This window comes from Phyllostomus hastatus, unplaced genomic scaffold, assembly GCF_019186645.2.
Source record: "Phyllostomus hastatus isolate PE091 unplaced genomic scaffold, TTU_PhHast_1.1 phas_scaffold_1674, whole genome shotgun sequence".
Taxonomy (NCBI): Eukaryota; Metazoa; Chordata; class Mammalia; order Chiroptera; family Phyllostomidae; genus Phyllostomus; species Phyllostomus hastatus.
This window is the reverse complement of record NW_025334011.1, coordinates 20,249,221-20,274,697: the sequence shown is the minus strand read 5'-3', so window position 1 is coordinate 20,274,697 and position 25,477 is coordinate 20,249,221. Positions and strand designations below refer to the sequence as shown.

At 38.5% G+C, this 25,477-nt stretch overlaps 2 protein-coding genes across 14 annotated transcripts in view; one reads left to right on the top strand and one right to left on the bottom strand.

Moving 5' to 3' along the window:
• Positions 1–15,406, top strand: part of CACNB2 (calcium voltage-gated channel auxiliary subunit beta 2) — a 329,859-nt gene extending 314,453 nt beyond the window's left edge. For 8 of the 12 annotated variants that reach the window (XM_045857656.1, XM_045857652.1, XM_045857655.1 and 5 more), the window contains 5 exons: positions 495–604; positions 7,031–7,182; positions 8,837–8,932; positions 9,960–10,145; positions 11,072–15,405. In XM_045857656.1, coding sequence (XP_045713612.1) covers positions 495–604; positions 7,031–7,182; positions 8,837–8,932; positions 9,960–10,145; positions 11,072–11,563 — 1,036 coding nt within the window. In that variant the 3' untranslated portion in view covers positions 11,564–15,405. Of the gene's footprint in view, positions 1–494; positions 605–7,030; positions 7,183–8,836; positions 8,933–9,959; positions 10,146–11,071 lie in introns of all 12 variants that reach the window. The other 4 variants (XM_045857654.1, XM_045857659.1, XM_045857662.1 and 1 more) reach the window with 2 other exon arrangements.
• Positions 15,407–16,894: 1,488 nt separating this feature from the next.
• Positions 16,895–25,477, bottom strand: part of NSUN6 (NOP2/Sun RNA methyltransferase 6) — a 51,624-nt gene continuing 43,041 nt past the window's right edge. The window contains exons 10-11 of one of the 2 annotated variants that reach the window (XM_045857666.1): positions 19,263–19,388; positions 16,895–17,645 (exon numbers count right to left, since the gene is read on the bottom strand). In XM_045857666.1, coding sequence (XP_045713622.1) covers positions 17,418–17,645; positions 19,263–19,388 — 354 coding nt within the window. In that variant the 3' untranslated portion in view covers positions 16,895–17,417. The remainder of the gene's footprint in view (positions 17,646–19,262; positions 19,389–25,477) is intronic. The other variant, XM_045857667.1, reaches the window with a different exon arrangement.

Sequence of the window (25,477 nt, the reverse complement as noted above, 5' to 3'; positions counted from 1 at the left end):
TAGATTTTCAGCTCTCTGAGGAAAGACCGTATTTGCCTTGTTCTGCTCTCATGCCTTTCACAGCATTATACTTATGCGAGGGTCTGTAACACAGGACTGAGAATATGCACTCAAGCCTGGGTTCAAATCCCAGCTTCGTCATTTTTAGTTAACATGTAAACTTGAATAAAGAATCTACCTATGGCTCATTTTCTTCATCAGCAAAAGTGGTATGATAATACACCTCTCTGTTAGAGTTTTGGGATGATTTAATGAGATAATCCAGGTGATGAGGTAATGCTTAGTATATGCCTGGCCCTTGGTAAGTTAACCAATAAATGCTAAGGTTGTGTAAGATTAAAAAATAAATAGAACAGCCAAGTGCCTTAACATTTTTTGTTTTCAAAATATGGTCACTATATATGTTTCATATATAGATGAGTTTGAGGCATGTATTTCTGTCCCTTTTTCTTCAGTTAATAACCTCAGGGTCTTCTGTTACTTTTTCCCAACAGGATATCCATCACAAGGGTCACTGCAGACATCTCGCTGGCCAAACGCTCAGTGTTAAATAACCCCAGTAAGCACGCAATAATAGAAAGATCCAACACAAGGTCAAGCTTAGGTAAGTGTGTGCACTCCTGATGAACTTAAGCGATTCAAACACTTCTCCCTGAAGCTGCCAATGAGAAGATCTAACTAGATGGTAATTCCTTGTGTCACAGAGAGGAGAAGAAACACACACGTGTTACCAGCAGCTAGTGCTACAGTCTTGGTGATTTTGTGGCATGGAAGAATTTGTTACGATAGTCTAGAGTTAAAAATTCCACAGGCTGTCAGCATTGTTTTGGTTGTGGTTTGCTGTCACTAAAGTGAGCTTCAGTGTCAACCGACTCAAAAAACCCCTGGCTTTGCATCCTTGTTACCATGAGCTAGTTCATTACCTCTTTAAGCCTAGTTTCCTCATCTAAACAAAAGAAATAACATTAACCTCCTCATAGGATTACTGTAAGGATTAGACATAGTATGTCCTCTATACATGATAGCTGTTACCCCAGACCCCTTAATAGCTGAATTATAGCAATGGCTCTATCATTCACAATAGTGTCGTGTGTAGTAAATTCTTGAGCTTGATAAAGGATGGAGTCAATCCCTGGTGGTTTTTCATTGACATATCAGTATTTTCATTTTGTTTATTAAAACTGTGTAAAAATTTTAGTTATTGTGCTTAGAGTTATGTTTGTGTACTGCTTATTAGTGTACTAATGTGACCTAATGAGACCCTCGGGCAGCTGTCTCATCCCTCTGGCATGTGCGTGGAGTTGGAGGCTAATCCCTGTTGCGCATGGAACTCATTGGGTTGATAGGTTTCTGTTTTTATCAAGTAGTTTCTCAGGCTTGTGTGAGATCTTCGCTTTTAATTTTTTCTATTTGTATGTTACGTACATAACTCCTTCAAAAGACTGGCTTTTAACATAGACGTTTTTAGTTTACTTTGAAGAATATTATTTAAACAATGGAGAAACTATTTAAAAATAAACTTTATCTGGTCATCATGAATATAATAATTTTTAGAACTCAATTTTGTTCACCTAACACCCACACCCCCCCCCCCACTGATTACACTTGGACTTATCAGTTGAATAAATGACGTAACAGATTCGTTTAGCTTGCAAGGCTCTTTGTAACCCCTAACTGTGTATTATTTTTAAATGACTCATGCCCTCCACATACTTTACTGAGCATACATTAGACACTGAAAGTTATCCAAGCCTGGGAATAAAAACATGAACTGATGAAGCCCCTTCCCTCAGGGATCTTGGTGTAGCAGTAAGACAAGTAAGTTAACAGCCCGCTGAAATAGAGGGTGATACGTGGTCTTGCACTGAACTGGTTGCCAAGATGGCAAATGCTACAGGAGATTAGAGCCAGGATTTGGCATTATGTTGAATGTGGAACATGAAGGAGAAAACTCCAGGAAGATTTCCAACTTTTTGCCTTGAGAACCTGGCTGATGGTGTTATTCTGAGGATGAGGGGTTTGGTGTGAGGAGCTTGTTTGAGGGAGTGACTGGGGAGAGGGGGATAAGGAAGGTGATGGCTACCTTTGTAAACATGTTGAATTTGCAGTGTTATGAAGCGTCCAGATACCCAGCAGACAATGGTGTATACAGATCTGGAATTCAGTAGAGAGGACGAGCTTAAGATGCATTTGATCCTCAATACGCATGGTAGTTATGTTCTGTCAAGTCCCGCTGACACTGAGTTAGTGAATACTGAGCCATCGCTTCTGTGAAAAATGTAGCAGTAGGTTCCTGCAAGCCTCCGGTCACACCATTCTCATTAACCGATCAATATAGTCTATAGTCTATTTTCTGCACATTTCTGTTTAAAGATACCTTATTTGATACTTACTGTTGACTCATTAATATTGAACTACAATTCATGCCTGAACAAAGCTTAGCTAACATGCAGTTTTCTCCATAAGGCACATCACCGCCTTCCTACACTTAGTACCACTGGCCTTTGGCACTGGGCTTGGTGTGTGTGGGGGGGAGCCTTTAAACAGTGAAATCACACACAAACACAAAAATGAGAAAAACACAGTACTAAACAGACCACAAAAAGAACACCTGTTTACAGTCTGAGAGCTAGAACAAGCAGGCACAGAGTGTCAACTTGTTTGATCTCAGCTGACAATGTGCACCTTGGGGAACTCCAATTTTTTGCCACTGTGCGCATGTCCCTGAATGAGTATTGATTTGGGGCTTTACAAATCAATTTTAGCAAGCAGAAAAATGTGCAAGTACTGAATCTGCAAACAAGGATGGACTGTACTTTTGGAAACCCCTAGTTGACACATGTAGCCAGAAAAGGGAGTGAAATAAGAGCAAGACAAGCCCAGACCCCCAAAGAGAAACAGCGTTCTTGGGGTTGGCAGGGAAAGAGGCAGCAGTGGCTGCCTGAGCAGTGCCAGGGCAAGTTCAGAAGACAAGAGTTACACTGAGGAGAGAGGTGGGCACCTTAGTGTCCACCTGCTACAAAGTAGTCAAAGATAAAGATTGGCAAAATCTGTTGACATTCCTGACAGGGCACACCTGTTCCTGACTTTCTGCTCTACTCAGATGATGCAGGGAGAGTCAGAGGAAGAGTCCCTAGACCCATGGAAGGTGGCCATGGGGTAGAGCCCAGGGAATGGATCAGTGATCCGCACGGGTCACACGGGTCATCTGGACTCCTAGGAAACTCAGCATACACCTTTTGTTTGTAGAGAAGGAGAATGTATGTGTTATATATTAACTAATTATATGTATGTATGAGGATTTAGTTTTCCTTATGGTAGTGCTAAAGCATAGGTAATTCAAATATACACAGGGTCCAGCAGAAATAAGGCCTGCTTGAGTGTGGCTGGTAGGGTACGTGAATGTCTTGCATGAGATGGACAGCAATTTGAACATTTCACCTAAAATATCATATGGTGTGTTGATAGTGATCAAATTGAGACATTGAGAGCAATCAACATTATGCCATCTGGGAAGTAGCTGACATATTCAAAATATCCAAATCAATAAAGTTATTGGTAAATGAAAAATGTCTTTTATTTTATGGAAAAAATACGGTCTTTTTGGTCAACGCAATATTTTGCCCACCTGTTTTGCAAAAGGGCTCCCTTTTCTCCACATTCTTGCCAACACTTGACTTTTTGATAATAGTCATTCTGACAGGTGTGAGGTGATAACAACTCCTTATGGTTTTTGATTTGCATTTCCCTGACGATTAGTGATGTAAAGCATTTCATGTACCTGTTGCCCACCTGTATGTATTCTCTGAAAAAAATGTCTACACGGGCCCTCTGCCCATTTTTTAATCAGGTTGATTTTTGCAATTAAGTAGTATGACTTTTAAATTTTGGATATTAACCCCTTATCAGATATATGACTTGCAAATATTTTTCCCTTTCAGATTGTGCTGCACTTTGAAAATTGTTTAGTTGCTTTTGCTTTAGGCATCAAATAAAAGCTGCCAAGACCAACTGTCAAGGAGCTTACCCCGTATGTTTTCTTCTAGGAGTTTCGTGCTTTCGGGTCTTACATTCAAGTCTTTAGTCCATTTTGAGTTGACTTTCATGTATGGTATGAGTGTGGTTCAGTTTCATTCTCATGCATTTAGCTGTCCAGTGTTCCCAACACCATTTATTGAAGATAGTCCTTTCCCCATTGTATATGCTTGTCTCCTTAGTCATAAACTAGTTGACCATATAGGTGTGGGTTTATTCCTGTGCTGTTCTACTCCATTGATCCGTGTCTTTTTATGCTAGTATCATACTATTTTGATTATTATAGCTATATAATGTAGTTTGAAATCAGGAAGCATAATGACTCTAGCTATGTCCTTCCTTAAGATTGCTTTAGCTATTCAGGGTCTTTTGTGGTTCTATACACATTTTAGGATTATTTATTCTATTTCTTTGAAAAATGCCATTGGTATTTTGAGAAGGACTGCATTGAATCTATAGATTGGTTTGGGTAGTATGCACATTTTAAAAATACTAAGTCTTCCTATCCATAAGCACAGACTATCTTTCCATTTGTGTTTTGGTTCCTTTTATCATTGTCATAGTTTGCAGTCTAAGGTCTTTTATCTCCTTGGTTATATTCATTCCTAGGTATTTCATGTTTTTTGATGCAACTGTAAGTGGGAATGTTTGCCTAATTTCTTTTTCTGGAATTTCAGTATTAGTGTATAAAAATGCAACCAATTTTTTATTAACTTTATGTCCTTTAACTTGACTGAATTTGCTTCAGTGTTAGCAGTTTTTGGTGAAGTCTTCAGGGTTTTCTATATGTGGTGTCATATCATCTGCAAGGAGTGACAGTGTTACTTCTTCCTTCCCAATCGTGTGCCGAAGAGCTCTGGCTAGGACTGTCGGCACTGTGTTGAATCAAAGTGGCAAGGGTGGGCATCTTTGTCTCATTTCCAGTCTTACAGAAAATGTTTTCAACTCTTTGCCTTTGAGTATGATGTTAACTGTAGGGTGATCAAATTTCTTAATGCTTACAATAAATATTAATTTAGATTATAACTTGATTGTTGAGGATCAGTGGCCATGAAAACATTTATAGGGCACAAAGAATGAAGGTTATTTTTGAAATAAAAATTAAAGAACAGAGAATAATTACATTGTTTTAAGAACATTATGAAACAAAGTATCAGAATACCATTTATATTTTTTAAACTGCTGTTTAATTTATATATATATAAATTATATATATATATATTCATATATATATATGAATATAAAGAGTATAAAGAACCTCAGATGCCCCTCACCCCGTTTCAAGCCTCATGTATTCATGGCCAAAATGTTGTTTTGTTTCCAGTCCTCCCCCCTTCCTCTCCAACTGTTTGTGGATTATTTTGAAGCAAATCACAAACATCATATGGTTTTACCTGTAAATATTCATTATGTATTTCTAAACATTAGGGGCTCTTTTTATTTAAACCATAATGCCACTATGGTACCTTAATGCATCCCTAATATCATCAGATTTCCACTCAGCCACATATTTTTTCCCAATTATCATAATTTACATACTCTTTATATATGTAAATATTTTATTCATTTTCATATTATAAATATATAAATTACTATTCTTAACTCAGGATCCAAATAAAGTCTATACCTTATGACTGGTTTCCTGTAATTTTTTACTTGAAGAAACTGGGTGACTTGTTCCATAGAGGTCCAGTCTGAAATTTCCCAACTGCATTACACTGGTATCATTTATATGATTGTCCATTTTCTGCATTTCTTATAAACTGGTAGATCCAAGAGCTTAATTTTGACTTTTTTCTTTTAGAAGACTGTATTATCCATAGTCTGTGACCAAATATTATAAAGTTGGTATCTCAAGTGGTGTGGGCCCTAACTTGAAAGACATCCAGGTAAATGAAAGTGCTCCAGTACAACGCATTGTGGCGCAGATGATTAGTGACTTGCCTATCTTCAAATACTACTTAAAATTATCTCCAGGAATCTTCTGCATGGATCCAGATGCACAAGGGGCATTTAAGGTCTTCTGTAGGTCCAGAGTCTCATGGGATTGGCCCTCATGATAGCAGCAGGCACTACAAGTCACATATTATGCCTTATAGACCTGCACTACCTAGTATAGGGGCTTCTCTGGCTATCTAAGTTTTAATTATTTAAATTTCATTTTGAAAATGTAGTTGCTACATTTCACGTGCTCAGTGGCCATATGTGGTTAGCAGCTATCATACCGACCAGCATATTTCCATCATCACAGAAAATTCTATTGGACAGGCCTGTTTTAGACTCTAGAGAGGTCATGCAGAAGTAGATGAACCAAATGAAATTTTCTTGGTGTTCAAGTAGATTTTTAGATGTTTGCTAATAAGTATTCTGTGAGTTGTATAGCTCAGATTTGTGTAGTACTGTCTCTGGTAGGTAACTACCTTTAAAAGGTGAATGTTGCAGGACCATTCTTTTGTTGGTGGAAGATAGAATTAGTGTGTTTCTGGACAAGTTTGCTATGGGTGATCTCAATGTCTCTCCTATCATATGGTGTAGTTCAGCTTGCTAATACATGTGCCCATTAGCATACCAGTAGGTGATAAACACAGATAAGGCCAAGCAGTGAAAGAAAAGCTGGTGATGATTGCTAGGGTACAGTGGTCAGAACCAAACACATGACAGTTACCTCTTAAATTTCTATTTTGTAACATCTTTTATGAAAAAAAGTCAGTTTTATAGCAGAAAAAATAAGTCAGTAGAGGGAGCCAAACATTTTTACTTTCAGAAATAGTGTTATACTGTAAGTAAATTTTATAGCTGGTTGAGAGAGGCACTCCCTAAATTTTCAAGGTGTTAGGGAGAAAACGCTTTTATCAGCTCTATTGCCTATAAACATTAAGCTAATGGCTGGCCTATGTACCTTCCTGTTGATGAAGTCGTGTGCCATTTTACTGGATTTCAATTTACTCTGAAAATACTGTACTTTAAGTAATGGAACTCTGCTTACCTTTTACAGCGGAAGTTCAGAGTGAAATAGAAAGGATTTTTGAACTTGCAAGAACATTGCAACTGGTAGTCCTTGATGCAGACACTATTAATCATCCAGCTCAACTCAGTAAAACCTCTTTGGCCCCTATTATAGTATATGTGAAGATTTCTTCTCCTAAGGTAAGTAGGCTTGTTGTTGTTTGCTGTGTAGTCAAAGTTTGCCAAAATGTTTACATTGTAGTTATTGACAGGCTACATCTTTATCCATCTTAGGGAGTTTGAAGAGATGTTAAGATTGATATAAGCAAAGCATGATTATTAGTTTCATGGCTTAGAACAGCTGAGTCTCAAAGTGTGGTGGTCCTCCTGGGGGGTGGGTTCTAAGACACTTTCAGAGGGTTCACAAGGTCAAAACTATTTCCATAATAAAACCAAACACCATTCACCTTTTACACTGCTTTGACATTTGCAGTAATGATGCAAAAGTAATGGTGGGTGGAACTGCAAGTGTCTCAGCATGAATCAAGACTGGTACCAGACAGTACTGGCAGTTACTGTACTCTTCCCTCCAGGTTTTAATCACCAGTTAAAAATAAATAACCAGTTTCACTTAATTTTACTAAATCTGACTCTCATACAAGCCTTTTAAATCCTGAGTAATAAAATAAGAAGTACATATGAGCTGCACATACCCAAGTACGTAAGTTATCCTGACGACAAGCATCAGTATGATTATTGGAGCTGTGAACTAACTAGCCACTTTTTCTACGGAATGCCATTATATGAAAGAACTGACAGGCGATGCTTTTTCAAACTTGGTTATCACATCAAGGAAAACAACGAACAGCCTTTGCTACCAATGATAAAACTCAAGCTTTCAAAGAAAAATTAGAGTTTTGGAAAACTTGCATCCACCTTTGAGAGCTTGGAAGCTTATACTAACAAAGACTTTTCTAACGAGATCAACGACAACATTAATAAATACGTATTAATGTTGTATAATGAAGTGTATCAAACATTTGGAAGATCTGAAGAAGTCAGAAAACCATTATTTCCAAATGACCAAGTGATGTTACAAACCATGCATGGTAAAAAATCCACTCAAATTTCAAAACAGGCCAATGGAATTTAACGTAATGGAGTAAGAAAAGTTCATCAACATGGTTTCCTATTTCACATAGTAACTATTCTTTAAGAAAGCAGTGTAGTTTCTACATTGCAAAGAGTATTCACAATAATACTCTTATGTGAAAAGGCTACTAAATATTCCTTTTCTCAATTACGTATTTTTAGGAGGCTGGATTTCATCACACATTCCAGCCCACACTATACGTTGCAGCAGATTACACGTAAAGCAGACAGGAGACTTCGGTTGTCTTCTTTGAAGCCAGGCACTAGGGACACTTGCAAAAAGTATGGCTATTTTTATAAAGTAATTCATGTTAACATGTAATGGGCTTAGCATTAATTTGTAAATGGATATTTAATTTCTAACACAATAAATATTAGATATAGTTCACATAAAGAAATACTTTTTGGATTTCTCAAGACTTGTTTAAAACAAAGGCGCAGAAGACAGTCTGATAACTGCTAGCCTTGAAAAAAGAGTCAGAATAAGCTCCATGGCTAGTTATTTTGTTTTTTATTTTTAGAGCTCACAACTGAGATTCATGTTAATATCAAATTTGCAGGTAATGTTATGTTACACATCATATATTATAGCTCAACCTTTAGCGTTTGTGGTATATGTATATAAAAAGTCACCTGAGGAAGGACTGAATCTTGTAATTTAAGTACAGTTATCCTGCTGTTAAAAAAATCTTATCTTTTACAGGTTTTACAAAGGTTAATAAAATCTCGAGGGAAATCTCAAGCTAAACACCTCAATGTCCAGATGGTAGCCGCTGATAAGCTGTCTCAGTGCCCACCAGTAAGTTCTCTTTATGTACACAGTATAATCCAGATGAAGAGATCAGGCCTGGCGTTACATAAAAAAAACAAGCAAACAAAAAGGCAGTTAGTTAAATGCCCGTTGGAGGAAAGAATCCTCACCACTCAGCGGTGAGCTTCATTCCAAAGAAGTGACCGGCCCAGATCTACGGCAAGTCCTGTGGTCTCACCTTGTACCTAACACCTCATTCGTATCTTAAATGAACAAGATTGTGGCTTCAAAAACTTGGTTTATAAGATAGATTTGGGGTTACCCCTATTAATCATAGGGAGAGCCTGACTGCCTCTTAATAATTGTCTGAGAAATTGATTTGAGACCATGTAAAAACAAAGGTCTAAACAATCAGCTAACCAGATTCTGGCATCTGAATACATTCCTACTTCTAAATTCATGCCTTACACACCATTCCTTGAGACAATAGATGGCTTCTGCTTTTTCTTTTTAAATGCCAAGTATTTCAGAAGCTCCAAGAATTATGACTATACATACACTGTGATGCTTAGAGTATGTTAACATTTATGATAAACACTTTGAAGTACTCTGAAGTTCAGACCATGTCAAATCATCAGTGGTTTCACCTGCCAAATTTCATATTCCAATCTTGCCTCTTTCATTTCCAGGGTTAAACTTCTCAATCTATGTCAGAAAACCTTCTTCCGGTACTATTCAAATAGTATTCTTTTCTTTTTACACTTCTTCCTACCACGGTATCAATTCCTTTTTCACTATCGACAGACCACCTCTCCATGCCCTTTAACAACCGTTATTACACCTGTTCACTCTCTAGCCATTGCTGTTGGTTCAGCATCCAGTGTTCTAAACAGCGATCTAATCTGACTAAATAGGGCAGTCAACAGATGGAAAAGGAGCACAGAAGCCATAGCAAATACAAAGTGGTGCAGCGCATGAAACCCTCCCTCCTTTCGTGAGGCTGGGGGAAGGGGCGTGGGACTGGAGTCAATCCTGGGCTGGTGTAAGTGTACTGTCTGAAATGTTGCCTCTGCAGGAGCTGTTTGACGTGATCTTGGATGAGAACCAGCTCGAGGATGCTTGTGAGCACCTTGCCGACTACCTGGAGGCCTACTGGAAGGCCACCCATCCTCCCAGCAGCAGTCTCCCCAACCCTCTCCTCAGCCGTACTTTAGCTACTTCAGCTCTGCCTGTTAGCCCCACGCCTGCCTCTAATGCACAGGTGAGAGGAGTTATCATCTATGTGGAGAAACCAGGGGCTTAAGGTCACATCGCTGGGCTCCGAGCCCAGATACCAGCGCAGTGCTCGTGCCAGCCGAGTAGCTCTATCCACACTGAGACAGATGTTGAGTCATTTAAACATCTTCCGTGTGAGTGGTGTACCTGTAAGAAAGGCAGTGTAAACACAATGTGCTGTGAATATATATAGACTTTAGAATCACTAAGTACATGTTCTTTAAGACGGGTAGAAGAACTTTCTACACAGCAGCACAGACAGTGGACTCCAGCTGCCTGGCTGCAGACCTGGGCTCCGCCTTTTACCAAGTATAAAACCTTCAATACGCTTTTTATCTGCTCTTTACCTTAGATGTCTCAGGAATAATACTGGCAACCAATCTCAGGGCTGTTTTAGCAATCAATTAATAATTAATGTGACTGCTAGGAGAGTGCTTGTCTCACAGTGCCACTTAAGCGTTTCATACCTCATCATTTTTTCTCCTTAATCTTTACCTTAAGCCTGAGCCAACATCCTAAGGCCTTTCATCTTCCCACGTGTATTCAAATGGAGGTAGTTCAGTATACACCCACAAGGAGAAAAATCTCAGTGACCTGTATCAGTATTTAAACCACAGAAGAACATATAAAACAATGCCCTCCCTCCTTCATTTAATTATTTAAATTAAAAGGTTATTCTGTGCACTGTTCTAGGTGCGTACAGATTAACAAAGTCCAATGTAATATAGTACAAACCTTGTAAGTGCTAGTGGATATCATCAAAAGAATTTAGTGACTCAGCTAGATGAGATTTCATTTCACCATTCTGGATGTTTAAAAAGGAACCAAACGTGAATGGAGTTGCTGTGTGATGCATCAGTGCCTCCCACTCTGACCCTGGTTGATACCTGTGTTTTCTGCCTTCGACCGCAGGGCTCTCAAGGTGACCAGAGGACTGATCGCTCTGCTCCTGCCCGTTCTTCCCAAGCTGAACAAGAACCCTGCCTGGAACCAGTGAAGAAATCCCAGCACCGGTCTTCCTCCTCAGCCCAGCACCACAACCACCGCAGTGGTACAAATCGAGGCCTCTCTAGGCAAGAGACATTTGACTCAGAAACCCAAGAGAGCCGAGACTCTGCCTACGTGGAGCCGAAGGAGGATTACACCCACGAACATGGGGACCACTACGTCCCTCACCGTGACCACAACCACAGGGATGAGCCCCACGGGAGCGGTGAGCACAGACACAGGGAGTCTCGGCACCGTGCCAGGGACCTGGACCGAGAGCAGGACCACAACGAATGCAACAAACAACGAAGCCGTCATAAATCCAAGGATCGCTACTATGACAAGGATGGAGAAGGAATATCCAAAAAAAGGAATGAGGCTGGGGAGTGGAACAGGGATGTTTACATCCGCCAGTGACTTTGGCCCTTTTGTTTGTTTTTGTTTTTTAAAGTCTTGTATAACATCACCCTCAATCTAAATCTTTGGGGTCGGCATTGCAATCATACGTGATCTGTCTTGTATATTTTGTATTGCTGTTGCTTAAGTAGCAATAGCATGACAGAGTATTAATATACTTTTTTTTTTCTTTTGTAAGTGCTATATAAATTTGCCTGGTACAGCTGCAGTCCTCTGGTCGTGTCCTGGACTTTTCAAAAACTGCTTGGGGTAGCTGTCACTTGAACAAAATCTGTTGCCATCCAGGTGGCGTTAGTATTTTAGGAAATGTCATTGATGTTTTCAAAAAATGTAGTTGCTATATCTAGCAACCCAGAATTGGCTCAGATAAAAAGTGGAATTTCTTGATTCTCCATATTTTTAATATGTAGGCACCTGATTTGCATATTAATTCATCCATGGACCACTGTTTCTTGCTTGTACCTCTGGCTGACTAAATTTGGGGACAGATTCAGTCTTGCCTTACATGAAGGGGATCATAAAGTTAGAATCTATTTTCTATGTACTAGTACTGTGTACTGTATAGACAGTTTGTAAATGTTATTTCTGCAAACACCTTCTTATATATAATATAAATATAAATATATATATATATATCAGTTTGATCACACTATTTTAGAGTCTTAATGCCAAGTGAGCAGATTTGCTTTACGAATTACAGGGACTAGAAATGCCCACCTTCAGGAAATTTGTAATAACATCGTCTAGGCACCTACCCCCCCTTCTAGTAGAAAGTCTGTATGTACATACTGTAAATATGTGTGATTGCTTGACTTGAAAAGGTTTAATTTCTGAATGTTTTACCATCCTTGTAAGTTTATAATTTTGACCATAAATTATGGTAAATATAACCAAACTCCAAAGGTTGTTCTAATCCATGCAGCTCACACAGATTGTGACACATTCTTAGTAGCTAGTGTCTCATGTCACTGCACTGGAGGCTACAAGCCGGAACTCTGTCTGCACACATGTGTGCGTCCGTGTGTAAGAGTATGTGTGTGTGATTGGTTGAGATGAATCTGTATGCTGAAGACTAAAAGAAACTAGAGACTGATACCTACAGTTCCGCCCACCTGGCTTTGAACCGAACTGTGCTGCGTGTTGCTTTTATGGTCATGGAGCAGTCAGGGAGCATGCTGCCAAAGGTGACTGGGAGAGTGTTCATCTGTAGGCTCCTTGTTTTTACTGCTAGGGAGCAAAAAATACAGGCAACTTTTAACTGTGAGTGTTTCACTGGAAATGTACAATCTTTGTGTGTTCGAGTATTTGTTATAGAAAGAAAAGTTTACACAGCTTGTAGAATTATGTTGTGGGAAAATAAATTTTTCTACCTTCTCCCACTTCCTTTTCTAACCCTGCTTATTGTTCCCGTTATCTCCCAGTTCACCTATCATTTCACCCCCCGCCACGAACTCAAACGAGTTTCACTGTCTGTCAAAACCTAGAAGTGCTTCTTATAACCAAAGTTTCTTCTCTTCAGAAGTAATCAGGGCAAATGGGGTGACTTGAAGTGAACAAAATGAGAACATTTTCTTACATGAGACATCTACTCGGAAGGGGAAGCAAGAAGATACTATCTCCACACCTCAGTGACACTGCTGTAAGCAGCTCACAGTGTGACTGTCATGCTAAGGCTAAAACCTCTCCATGTCTCCTACGTGTACATTCTGTCCAGTTGTCACTGGACAGGTAAGACAGTATTAGGTGTACAAGTACCTAGCACTTGAAGTTTGTCCTTGGAAAATGCCTGTCTATAATTGCCTCACTTCAGATTTGTACATTATATAATTATTATTTTGTTAAACAAGTTAATCTATTTTTTGTGTTGCTTCTTTGATTATTCTAGGTTCTTGCCAAATATTCTTGGACCTTTATAAGTAAAACTGTTTCACATTTAACTACTTATTTCCTTTACCCCCAACAAAGCTCATTTTTAAAAATGGGTTACCTATATAGCGTTTTATCAGTTAATATGAAACACTTCCCTAAGACTCAATATATTTGTTAATTAGCTCTGTACTGGTGACGTGAATTTATTTATTGAATATAACAACTGTAGTCATTACTAATATGTACTTATGCAAAGTAGTTGCATCATTGGAAAACTGCATTCCAATTAAGATTACTTTTATAAAATATTTCGGATAATCTTTCCATCATGATGAGATGTTGCTGATCACCAGCCTCATCCTTTGCTACATGTAATTTCATCCCAGTAATGATTTCAGAATATTTAAATTCTTAAAGTATAACTGGTATGTACCTAAGCTGCTGCTACCATTAATCCCTTTCAAAGAGTCGTGCTGATGGACTCTAATTTTAAATTCCGCCTTTGGATTCTTAGTTTTTCACTTTCCTGTGAAACATGTTAGTCCAAATCCGAGTATTCCTCAAAAAACTATATTGCAGGACTTGGCATCTATACATGAAAACTGTATGGTGAGCATCCCTGTAAACAGTATGCACTAAATTTGTAAAGAAGAAATAATCCCAGAGACATTTACTGGGATGTTTTACTGACCTGTGGGATGCAAAATTACAGTCCTTTCACACAGCAAAAGCTTAATCTTAACTTACTCAGTTGCAGAATCATGATTTTTGTAGTCTACCTAGAAAATGCTGGAAATGTTAATAGTTCTACTCTGCTTTTTATTTTTTGTCGAACCCATTTCAGTTTTTCCTGTGCTTTTTCTTTACTGTTCATTTACGTTACTGTTACAGAAAGGTGCTGCTAAATGTAGGGTGTCTTCGTCACAGTGCACTCGGGACAACGCCACACTTTTAACATGGCCTGCGACACATGCCTGTTAAACGTTCGCTGTCGGCTACATTGAACTGTTTGACAAACCAGATCTGAAGGCATTCACATAAAACAAATAAAGAGCTGGCATCTACACTGTTTACTATTAGTAGTATCAATTGTGACTTTAGGAATGATTCTTATAGTTGAGAATATATTAAATATTCAACACTTCCCATTTGTGGAGCATTTCCCTTGGGGCAATGCCAATCAGTGATGTTACTTTAGTGACCTTCCATTATGTATGATAAAATCATAACTTAAGGTGGGTAAAGGATCTTTTAAATATGAGCACAGCTGAATAATCTTCCTCCACCTTAATACTACATTTGCAGCAATTCTTCATGAAGATCCATTTTCATGACAAATTGAATTCCTCACCCTTGTCCGTTTGCTCAACGATGTAATGCTGCTAGTCTTGGAAACTCTGATCTTATTAACACTTTTAAGAGTCACACTGTTAGAGAAAAAAGGTAACTAAGTGGTTTGGGGTCAGTTGTTTAATTTTGGCTAAATTATATTTTTAACTATTTGTACTTCACTTTGCTATTTAAACTAAATGTGATACAGGATTTTGAAGTAAAATGTACTCACTGTTGAATTAAAATGTTTTTTTTTCTGTTTCACAGAAATATGTCAACACTAAATATGTTAAAAGATAATATATTAATTTTCTTCCACACTTTCCTGATCTTTTTCCTTTTTATTGTATTTTTTCCTTATGTTTCTTTGTCCTTTAAGATTGAATGTGTTTCATTTTCCTATTTGCTTTATTTGAAGGAAAGAAACCCACTGAAATGTATGTTAAAGGAAAAAATTTTAACAGTATTATTTGTCCTTAGTGTTTTCAATATGCAAATATTTTCTTCTATTTTGCCTGTGACACTTATGTTTTGCTATTTATCAGGAGTAATCAAAAATGTACGTATTTGCTACCATTTTCATCCCAGCTTAGCACATGAGGCTTTATAGACATCGTGAGAAGAAATGGATTTGGTGGATTTTTTTTTTTTTTACCACAGAGGGAAGGGAGGGAGAAAGAGAGAGAGAGAAACATCAATGTGCAGTTGCCTGGGGGTCATGGCCTGCAACCCAGGCATGTACCCTGACTGGGAATCGAACCTGCAACACTGATTTAATGGATTTTTAAAAATACATTTAAAATTCGGGGAAAGAGTCTGAGCCCTAGAAACAGAAGTGCCACAGATAAACACCATTTCTCCTCAGTCAATGACACCTCCTGGGTGTAACGCAGAATGCGGTATGTAAAGAAATCAGTTACATATCTGAGGCTGACTGCACTTGAAATCTTCTTTCCTTCCTTCATTAAGCATCTATTGGTGATCTGCTCTGAAGCAATGACAGAAAACAGAGTCCCTGCCTCCAGGATCTTCCCAAGTCCTAGGGTAGAAGTTACAGGCACGCCTAATAGACTAGAGTGTTTATGAAGTGCCACACCACCAGTGGATATGGGTCCTAGGGGTATAGAGAGACAAATGTCTAACCCAACCTCAGGGCAGGGTATTCAAGAAAGGCTTCTTCAGCCCCAGCTGGGTGGCTTGGTTGGAGTGTTGTCTTGTACACCTAAAGGTTTCAGGTTCGATCCCCTATCAGGGCATATACCTGGGACGTGCGTTTGATCCCTGGTCAGGTCATGTACGGGAGACAGCTAAACAATGTTTTCTCTCTCCCTCTCTCCAAAATCAATGAATAATATCCTCCAGGAAAGATTAGAAAAAAACAACAAAAAAGGCTTCTTCAAAGATGAGGCCATCAAAAGGTCTTACCTGATCCAGGAGGCCTTGCAGTCTTGTTGGATATAATAGTTACGAAACACTCTTAACGGAACCCTATGGGTGAGAAAAACTATTAGGCAATTGTTTACTTTATATGCCCAAGCCTCAGGGATTCTGGGATAATTTGAATAAAAGTTAACAAGAACAGACGTATATAACTCTACGTCTAATATCTCTACATCAGACAGCCTTTAAATTAGGACTGGGTGTTTAAATATACCTTATCTATAAGGAGGTAGGATGAAGCAAGAGTAAGCTTATAACTGATTTTTTAAAAAATCAGTCACTTTGGCCACTACAGGGAGACGTTTGATCACTTCTGTGGTTTGGATTTTGTTAATGTTTTTATCTAAATTCAGATTTGATTGTACAGTGGTCCTTTTGTGTTCCTATCACAGCCACAACAGCCTTGTCTGATGCTGGTGCTCTGTGAGACGAAGTTCAACAGGAGGACACCACAGCCTGCCTGTGGGTGCTGGGCCAGTTCCCAGCTGTTGGATGCTGGTGATCTCTTTCTCACTAGTCACATCTCTATGAACTGTTATAGCTCGTTCCAACAGATGATAAAAAGTACTGACATTGTAGAATGTTCTCGTTTTTTAATTCTACAAAGTGAAGAAAAGATTTTACTTTTTAGTTTAAAAGCATGGGGAAAAAAACAGTAAAGGCAGAATATCATTTAGAAGAGATCCAGACTTCATTTGAAAGAGGGTTTATTTATCAAATAGTAGCAAAAAAAAAAGAGGTAAAATACTCAGCTTAGTTATTGGCACATAGTAAATGTCATACTTCCCATGCCCTAAATTCTTAAGGACCTACACCTACTTAGGAACTCAGGAATGAAAACCAATTATTTAGTATAATCAAATTAAATATTGCTGATTTTTTCCATGTTAGAGTCACTGATTACCATTACAAATTACTTGCATTTTTTACAAAGTAAAACACAAGACACCAAATAAAAATGTTTCAGATTTCTATAGGCATCTCCTTTTTGTTAAATTCTGCTAAATTCAAAAGGAAAAATGATTTTAAAGTTACAAAGTATAACCTCATACCACTCCCCTGATTACTTTCCCTGTGTCTTTTGATCCTTGGTGAAACAGCTGGCAGCCTTTTCTGTTACCTTAGCAATGACACCATTCATCACTTGGCCTAACAACAGATTGGTTTTTAAATTAAAAAACACACACTGAACAAATGTTTGGCATTTTCATTTCTAAGGATCATTCTCCTGTATACTTTTGCATTTTATAAATTTTGCAATAAAAAAACCTATACAATCCTTATTTGCCATCCAAACTATGTCTTCTACTCTGGTCTCTCTGAGAGAATCCAAGTTCACGTCCTGTAATGGCACAACAGATGGATCAAATCGCTGCAGCTGTTTCAACTGTTCAAATGACAGGCCAGCTCCCATCATTCCTTCTCCTCCAATCTGTGGTTCCTGTTTAGAGGAAATGAATAAATATCATGAACATCCTACAATTAGTAAGTGTGTGTGCCTGTGCACAATTTAAGTTAAAAGACAAATTCAGTTGTAATTACAAGTTCCAAAAACAGAAAAAATGAGTAAACTGCTTTTATTTTTGTAGAATGTACTGTTTTTCCAGGTAATGAAGTGGAAAAGCATGAATATATGGTCACCTGAAGAAGGAGTACCTATTACAGCTTATATGCTTATCAAATACCATGAGAGTGCAAAGGACCTGAGCTTTAGTTAAAAAATATATGGTTTTAAATCACAGCCCTGCCACATTTTAGCTGTGTGACCTTAAGTAATTTTATCTGTTTCTTCATTTATAAAACAGATAAAATACTCAGATCTGAGGCTTAAATAAAGAAGGTGGTATTGTATAGTGGATGACATTTCAGGGTATATGGTCCTGAATCAATGGAACATTATTAGTAACAGCAATAGATACAAATTCAGCTTTTATTTATGAGACTCCCCCAAACTGACAGGAGTCCCTTGGGCCTCTAAAGATGCCTGTCTCTGGCGCATACCAAGTGGATAAAGTTTCTGTTGCTTTTAAATGCATTAGAATATCAAAAGGAGATCAATTAAGGCAGCATCAATCAGTTTAGAGGAATAAAGAATTATCAGGAATACTTGCAAACAACTGTGCAAAAGATCCATAATCCTAATCTAAGTCCCCATTTCACAGACAAATGTCTGTATGTTACTGAAGATATATTTTCTTAGGTATATGTCTTAAAAGCTATCGTTTATTAATCCATGGGGGAACCTCTTTTAGATATATATTAGGTATATATGTACATACACACACAAAATGCCAAGTGAATTCTGAAGTCTTCCTTTCATCTACAATGTAATTAATTTCTGCAATGAGAAACCATCTCCAGATTGCTTTTTATTTATGTATTCCAATTACCTACTAGAATTCTACACAGGAAGGTATTAAAGTTATATGTTCAATGTATCTGAATGAATGAGTATTATATAGATGTAAGCTTAATCTCAAACATCATGGACTAAAAATCTAGTTATAGGTATCTTTTCAATAAACATCATAACAGAAAGACAGTGCTAGGTAAAATAAAGTAAAAGACAGCTTTTAAAATGTTACCTAATTTACATAAGAAACTGTAAAGAAGCAACAATCCTGAGCCATCTCCCCACCTTGTTAGTCTTTTGATAGCCCAGTTATTTCGAAATTTGCTTGGGCTTTGATGTGACATGAGAAAAACTGCTAAAAATGTTCCTTATTTGAAAAATCTGTAACTGGAAAGGGGAAAAATACTTCTGCAAACAAAATTCTGAGCAACATGAACAGAGTCACAGTAAGAAGAAAGATCTAACAAAAATACACCTGAGTTCTGTGGCATTTTAACACAATTACACAGGGAAAAACTCTGAAGAATGTGAAATTCTCTATGGACAGTGTAAAAGAGATTTAATGAGAGAAGTATTTTTGCTTATGGCAATTTGTTTTGAAAGTTTCACCTGACATATTTCTTCATAAAACAGCCTGTGTTTATCACTGCTCTTAAGATTCCATGATGTATCATGTCACACTAAGGAAACGCAACGTGTTCTTACCTGGGCCTGAAGCTGAAGAAAAGGAAATGTCATCAGGGCCCAGGCCACTTGCTCTTCATTCTCTGCCAGTGTGACTGTGCACGTGCTATAAACCAGCACTCCCCCTGGCTTCAGCAGCTTCACTGCCTAAAGAAAAATGTGAGCAGACTACATGTAGCCAAAGGCTAACTAAACATTTTAAGGAATTTTATATCTATATGATACCTTCCAAATATCTGGGGTAAATAAAATGATTGTCTGTATGATCAGGATTTTTTCCTAATCGATGTTCCAGACTAGATACATGTCATTATCTTGGAGCCTTTAAATCCCATTTGGACCAAGACTTGCCCAAATATGATCATTTGGTTTTATGACTTTAGATTACCAAATGTTTATTCTTAGGCCAATCTTCTTTTTAAATTCCATATTCATGAAACTTCTGAACAAGATGGAGGCATAGGTAAACATATCTTACCTCCTTACACAACCACATCAAAATTACAACTAAGCTATAGAACAACCATCACTCAGAACCGTCAGAAATCAACTCGAATGGATGCCTGACAACTATGGAATTAAAGAAACCACATCCATTCAGACTGGTAGGAGGGGTGGAGATGCAGAATGGGTGGGTCCACATCCATGTGCGGTAGATAAAAATTCAATAGGGATGTCTCAGGAACCAGTACTCCCAGCCCAACACCAGGGCCCCCAGCCCAGGGTTCCAGTGCCAGGAAGCTAAGTCCCCATAACTTCTAGTTGCACAAACCAGCTGGGATTAAGTTGGTGGAAGAAACCACTAAAGTCCCATGCAGTTCCTTTTATAGAACCCACAGAAAGACTTACTCAGACTCCCTCTGAGCTCCAACAGGTAACAGTTTGAAAGGCACCAATGGCACAGGGAAAGAATTGAATTTTCTGGCATCAAGGAAGAGCTGGGGGACAGCTTTCCCCACATAGAGAGATAGGCAGAGGCCATTGTCCCTTTTCTGAACCCTCACTCCACAGAGCTACAAAGCCTGCAGGCAGGTGCCATTTCTGAGACTCAATCAACCTGGCTAACACAGTTTGCCCTGTCTTGGAGATCCCCTGAGGCTCTGTTGCACTCAACTTATCAGTGAACACAAGCTGTTAACTGTGGTTTTTTTCATAAGAATGGCTGGTCTTGCCACATGCTCCACAACATCCTAAATCCTCTCAAAAAAGCAACTGGCAGCCTCAGTGATCCCCTAGCCCCCACACCTCTTGCTAAGTCCTCCAGGCTGAGTATTAGCAGCAGCCAGCCTGGCTTCACAGTTTGGCTTTGCCTGGGAACCTCCCAGCCCAGCACAAGTAGCAGCCATCTGAAGACTGCTTTATAGCTCATGTAGGGTAGTCGTGGGCAAAACACAAGTGGGGGCTAATGTAAGCCTGCACCACTTGGGGAACCCTCAGAGCATGGACACCCAGTGTACAGCTACAGACCATTATCAGAGCACCACCACCCTGCCCCCACACAACTGATGCTCCACAAAGGGCAGAGGTTGGTGGTAAGTGGTCAAACCCAATTCTTGCAGATGTCTGGCCTGGGTAAATCCCTCCCATTGCCATGCCAACAGCAATCAAGGCTCAACTACAAGAGGAGAGTATATTCAGCCCACACAAAGAATACACGTCAAGTACCCAACTTGTGTTATAGGGAGGCTGTGCCTCTGGACCTTGCAGGACACCTACTACATTAGGCCACACTACCAAGACAGGGAGTCATAGCAGCTCTATCTAATACACCAAAACAAACAGAGGGAGTCTGTCACAATGAGGAGGCAAAGAAACGTGGCTCAAATGAAAGAACAAATCAAAACTCCAGAAAAAGAACTAAACAAAATAGAGATAAGAAATCTGTCATATGTAGGACTGAAAACACTGGTCATAAGGATGCTCAAGGACCTTAGTGAGGACCTCAACAGCATAAAAAATATCCAGTCAGAAACAAAGGATACACAAAATGAAGTAAATAACAACTCATAGGGAAACAACAGTCGAGTGGATGAAGCCAAGAATTAAATCTATGACTTGGAACATAAGAAAGCAAAAAACAACCAATCAGCGCCCTGGCTGGCGTAGCTCAGTAGATTGAGCGCTGACTGGGAACCAAAGTGTCCCAGGTTCGATTCCCAGCCAGGGTACATGCCTGGGTTGCAGGCCATAACTCCCAGCAACCGCACACTAATGTTTCTCTCTCTATCTCCCTCCCTTCCCCTCTAAAAATAGACAAATAAAATCTTAAAAAAATAAGTAAATAAAATCTTTAAATTAAAAAAACCCAAAAAACAAAAACAAAACCAAAAAAAAAAAAAAAACAACAACCAATCGGAACAACAAAAAAAAAGAATAAAAAGAAAAACGATGACAGTGTAAGGAGCCTATAGGACAGCTTCAAGTGTTATAAAATTCATCTCATAGGGGTAGCAGAAGGAGAAGAGAAAGAACTAGAAATTGGAAATCTATTTGAAAACATAATGAAAGAAAACTTCCCTAATATAGTGAAGGAAATAGACATACAAGTCCAGGAAGCACAGAGAATCAAAAACAAGATGGCTGCAAGGACACCTGCTCTAAGAAACATTATAATTAAAATGTCAAACACTAAAGATAAAGAGAATCTTAAAAGCAGTAAGACAAAAGCAGTTAGATACCTACAGAGGAGTTCCCATAAGACCGTTCTCAAAAGAAACTATGCAGGCTAGAATGGATTAGCAAGAAATATTTTTTTTGAAAGTTTTATTTCTTTTAACAGCAGAGAGCAGACAAGCAGAAAAATACCAACCGAGGAGATAGAAAGTTTTTTTTTTTAATTAGTCAAGAGTTTTCCTTTATGTAGTTTTTTTAAAAAATTGTTGTTCTATTACAGTTGTCCCAATTTTGTCCACTGCTCTTCTCTGTCTCAGTCAACCCCCGCTCCCACAGTCAATCCCCGCCCTGTTGTCCATGTCTGTGGGTCATTTATACTTGTTCTTTAGCTAGACCCTTCCCCTTCTTTCCTCCCTTTTCCCCCTCCCATCTCCCCTCTGGTCCCTGTCAGGTTGTTCCTTCTTTCCATGCCTCTGGTTCTATTTTACTCGTTTATCGGTTTTATTCATTAGGTTCCTGTTGTAAGTGAGATCATATGGTATTTGTCTTTCACTGCCTAGCTTACTTCACTTAGCTAACACTCTCTAGTTCTATCCAGACTGTCACTAAAAGTAGGAGTTCCATCTTTCTTTCTGCTGGGTTGTATTCCATTGTGTAAATATACCACAGTTTTTTGATCCACTCATTTACTGATGGACACAGGCTGTTTCCGGCACTTGGCTATTGTAAATAATGCTGTTATGAACATAGGGGTGCATAGGTTCTTTTGATTGGTGCTTTGGGATTCTTAAGGTATAATACCAGTAGTGGAATCAGTGGATCAAAACGCAGTTCCATTTTCAGTTTTTTGAGGAAATTCCACACTGTTTTCCACAGTGGCTGCATCAGTCTCCATTTCCACCAACAGTGCGCTAGGGTTCCTTTTTCTCTACAACCTTTCCAGCACTTGTTGTTTGTTGATTTGTTAATGATGGCCATTCTGACTGGTGTAAAGTAGTCTCTCATTGTAGTTTTAATTTGCATATCTCTGATGGCTAGAGATGCTGAGCATCTGTTCATATGCCTATGGGACCTCTGTATGTCTTCCTTGGAGAAATGTCTATTAAGATCCTTTGCCCACTTTTCAATTGAATTGTTTTTCTTCCTAGGGTTGAGTCATGAGTTCTTCACATATTTTGGAGATCAAATCCTTCTCCAAGGTATCATTAGCAAATATATTTTCCCACACAGTTGATTCTCTTTTCATTTTGATGATTTTTCTTTAGCTGTGCAGAAGATTTTTAACTTGCTGTAGTCCCATTTGTTTATTATTTCCTTAATTTCCCTTGCCTCTGAGGATGTATCGGTGAAAATATTGCTATGTGAGATATCTGAAATTTTACTGCTTATGTTTTCCTCTAGGACTTTTATGGTGTCATGGCTTAAATTTAACTCTTTTCACTATTTTGAGTTTATCCTGGTATATGGTGTACATTGGGGGTCTAATTTCAGCTTTTTGCATGTACCATTCCAGGTCTTTCAGCACCATTTGTTGAAGAGGCTATATTATCCTCATTTTATGCTTGTGCCCCCTTTGTCAAATATTAATTGACCACAGAGACACTGGTTTATTTCTGGGCTCTCTTCTGTTACATTAACCTATGTATCTCTTATGTCAGCACCAGACTGTTGTGATTACAGTGGTCTTGTAATATAGTTTGAAATAGTTCTCACTGAGCTCATTGAGCTTCCTTATAACCATTACGTGAACTCAGTGTCTGACAGTTTACTTGCTTCTATTTTATTTAGCATTCTTTCTGGGATTCGTCCTTTCCTTTTTCACTTGGGGGTTATTTCTTTGTCTCCCCATTTAAGTGACTCTTCTTGTTTGTTTATGCTTCTTAGATTGATCTGCTTTGACTCTGTGTCTTTGTGGTGTGAACTTCTATGGTAGGAGACCTGTGGCATTTAGTAGTACTGTCTCCTTGATCTCCTGAACTTAATGCTTCTGGGATAACCTTTATGGCATTTATATTGACTCTCTGATTACAATCAGGTTTTGATTATCATTGGGTCATTCTTTGGTGGGTCATTCCCTCCAGCTGGCTGACTGAGAATTACTCTGCCCACCACATCTTGTATGCTGTTGTGCAGGTGCTGTCAGAACAAAACCACCCACAGAAAACCCCCATCTACAATCACACTATAAACAGCAAATGAGTCAGTTTAATAAGAGCATGAAGAGATTAAGACTACTATAAAAAAGGAGAAATGAATATAAGATGACTAAGTGAAAGAGGAACAATTTTGAGAAGGCAGAGGGAAGAGTAATAGTAAGAGTAGGGAATCACAGCAAGGCGATGAGAGAAAGCAAAATTTGCATCATAAATAAGAAAGGGAATGAAGAGGGCAGAATGCAGCAAGAAAAGGGAAACATATAGTACTAGGTTTAGACACAAATTTTAAAAAGTATATAGTGAGAAAAAGAATAAATAAATAAAATAGGAACCAAACTGTAGAAAAAGATCCAACATAGCACTATCAAAAATAAATGAGGTAAGTTTAATATAGGTGGAATAGGAATAAGAGGAAAAAAGAAAAGCTTAAGAGATGTCTAGAGGAAAGGGAAGTGATTTTGAGATGATAGAGGGTGAAGCAATACTAAGAGTGTGGAGCGAAAACCAAGCTAAGTCAGGGAAAAATTAAAATTTGAGACAAAAAAAGAAGGAAAGGGCAGGAAGAATGTAGTTGGCATAGGAGAAGAGAACAGTAAAATATGAGATTTGAAATACAAAAATAGTGAATATGTATAAATAAAATGGAAGGAATGCAATAATAACCACCCTATGCACAACCAATGAACAAAGATTGATAAAGGCAGAGAGAGAACAAGGCTATTTTAAGAGCAGGAAAAGGAATGTGAGATGACCAATGACAAGGAATGGTTTTGAGAGGCTAGAGGTGGGAGAAATAGTAAGAGTGCAGAGTGGAAAAAGTCATAGCAAGAGAGAAAACAAAATTTAAAATGAAAATAAGAGAAAAGAGGAAGGTAAAATGGGATAACAGAAAGGAGGAGCAAAATATGAGATTTGAAATAAACTTTACTATAAAATCTAGTGACTTAATATGCACGAACTTGAAGGACAAGAAATGAATGTTAAAAAACTATGCCCTACCTGGTGTGGTTCAGTGGATTGAGTGCTGGCCTATGAACCAAAGGGTCACTGGTTCGATTCCCAGTCAGGGCACATGCCTGAGTTGCAGGCCAGGTTTGTGGTAGGGGTCATGTGAGAGGCCATATATTTATGTTTCTCTAGCTCTCTTTCTCCCTCCTTTCCCCTCTCTCTAAAAATAAATCAATAAAATCTTTTTTAAAAATCTACACAGGAGAGAAAATATTGCAAATCATGAAGACTGGGTGGAATTCATCTTGGGAACATCTAGTATTTACCACTGTTTTTTCTTTCTGGATTCTCTTCTAGTAATTAACAGTCCGGTTTAAGCACCACAGGGTGGGGCAGAGTAATTCCTGCTGACATCACTGGGCTGATGTCACTGGGAGGAAGAGTAGTCTGCCTGAGCAAGATGGCTGCTGCACTACGGTGGATGACTCTGCACTGGGATCCCAGCAGCTGCTCCCTCAG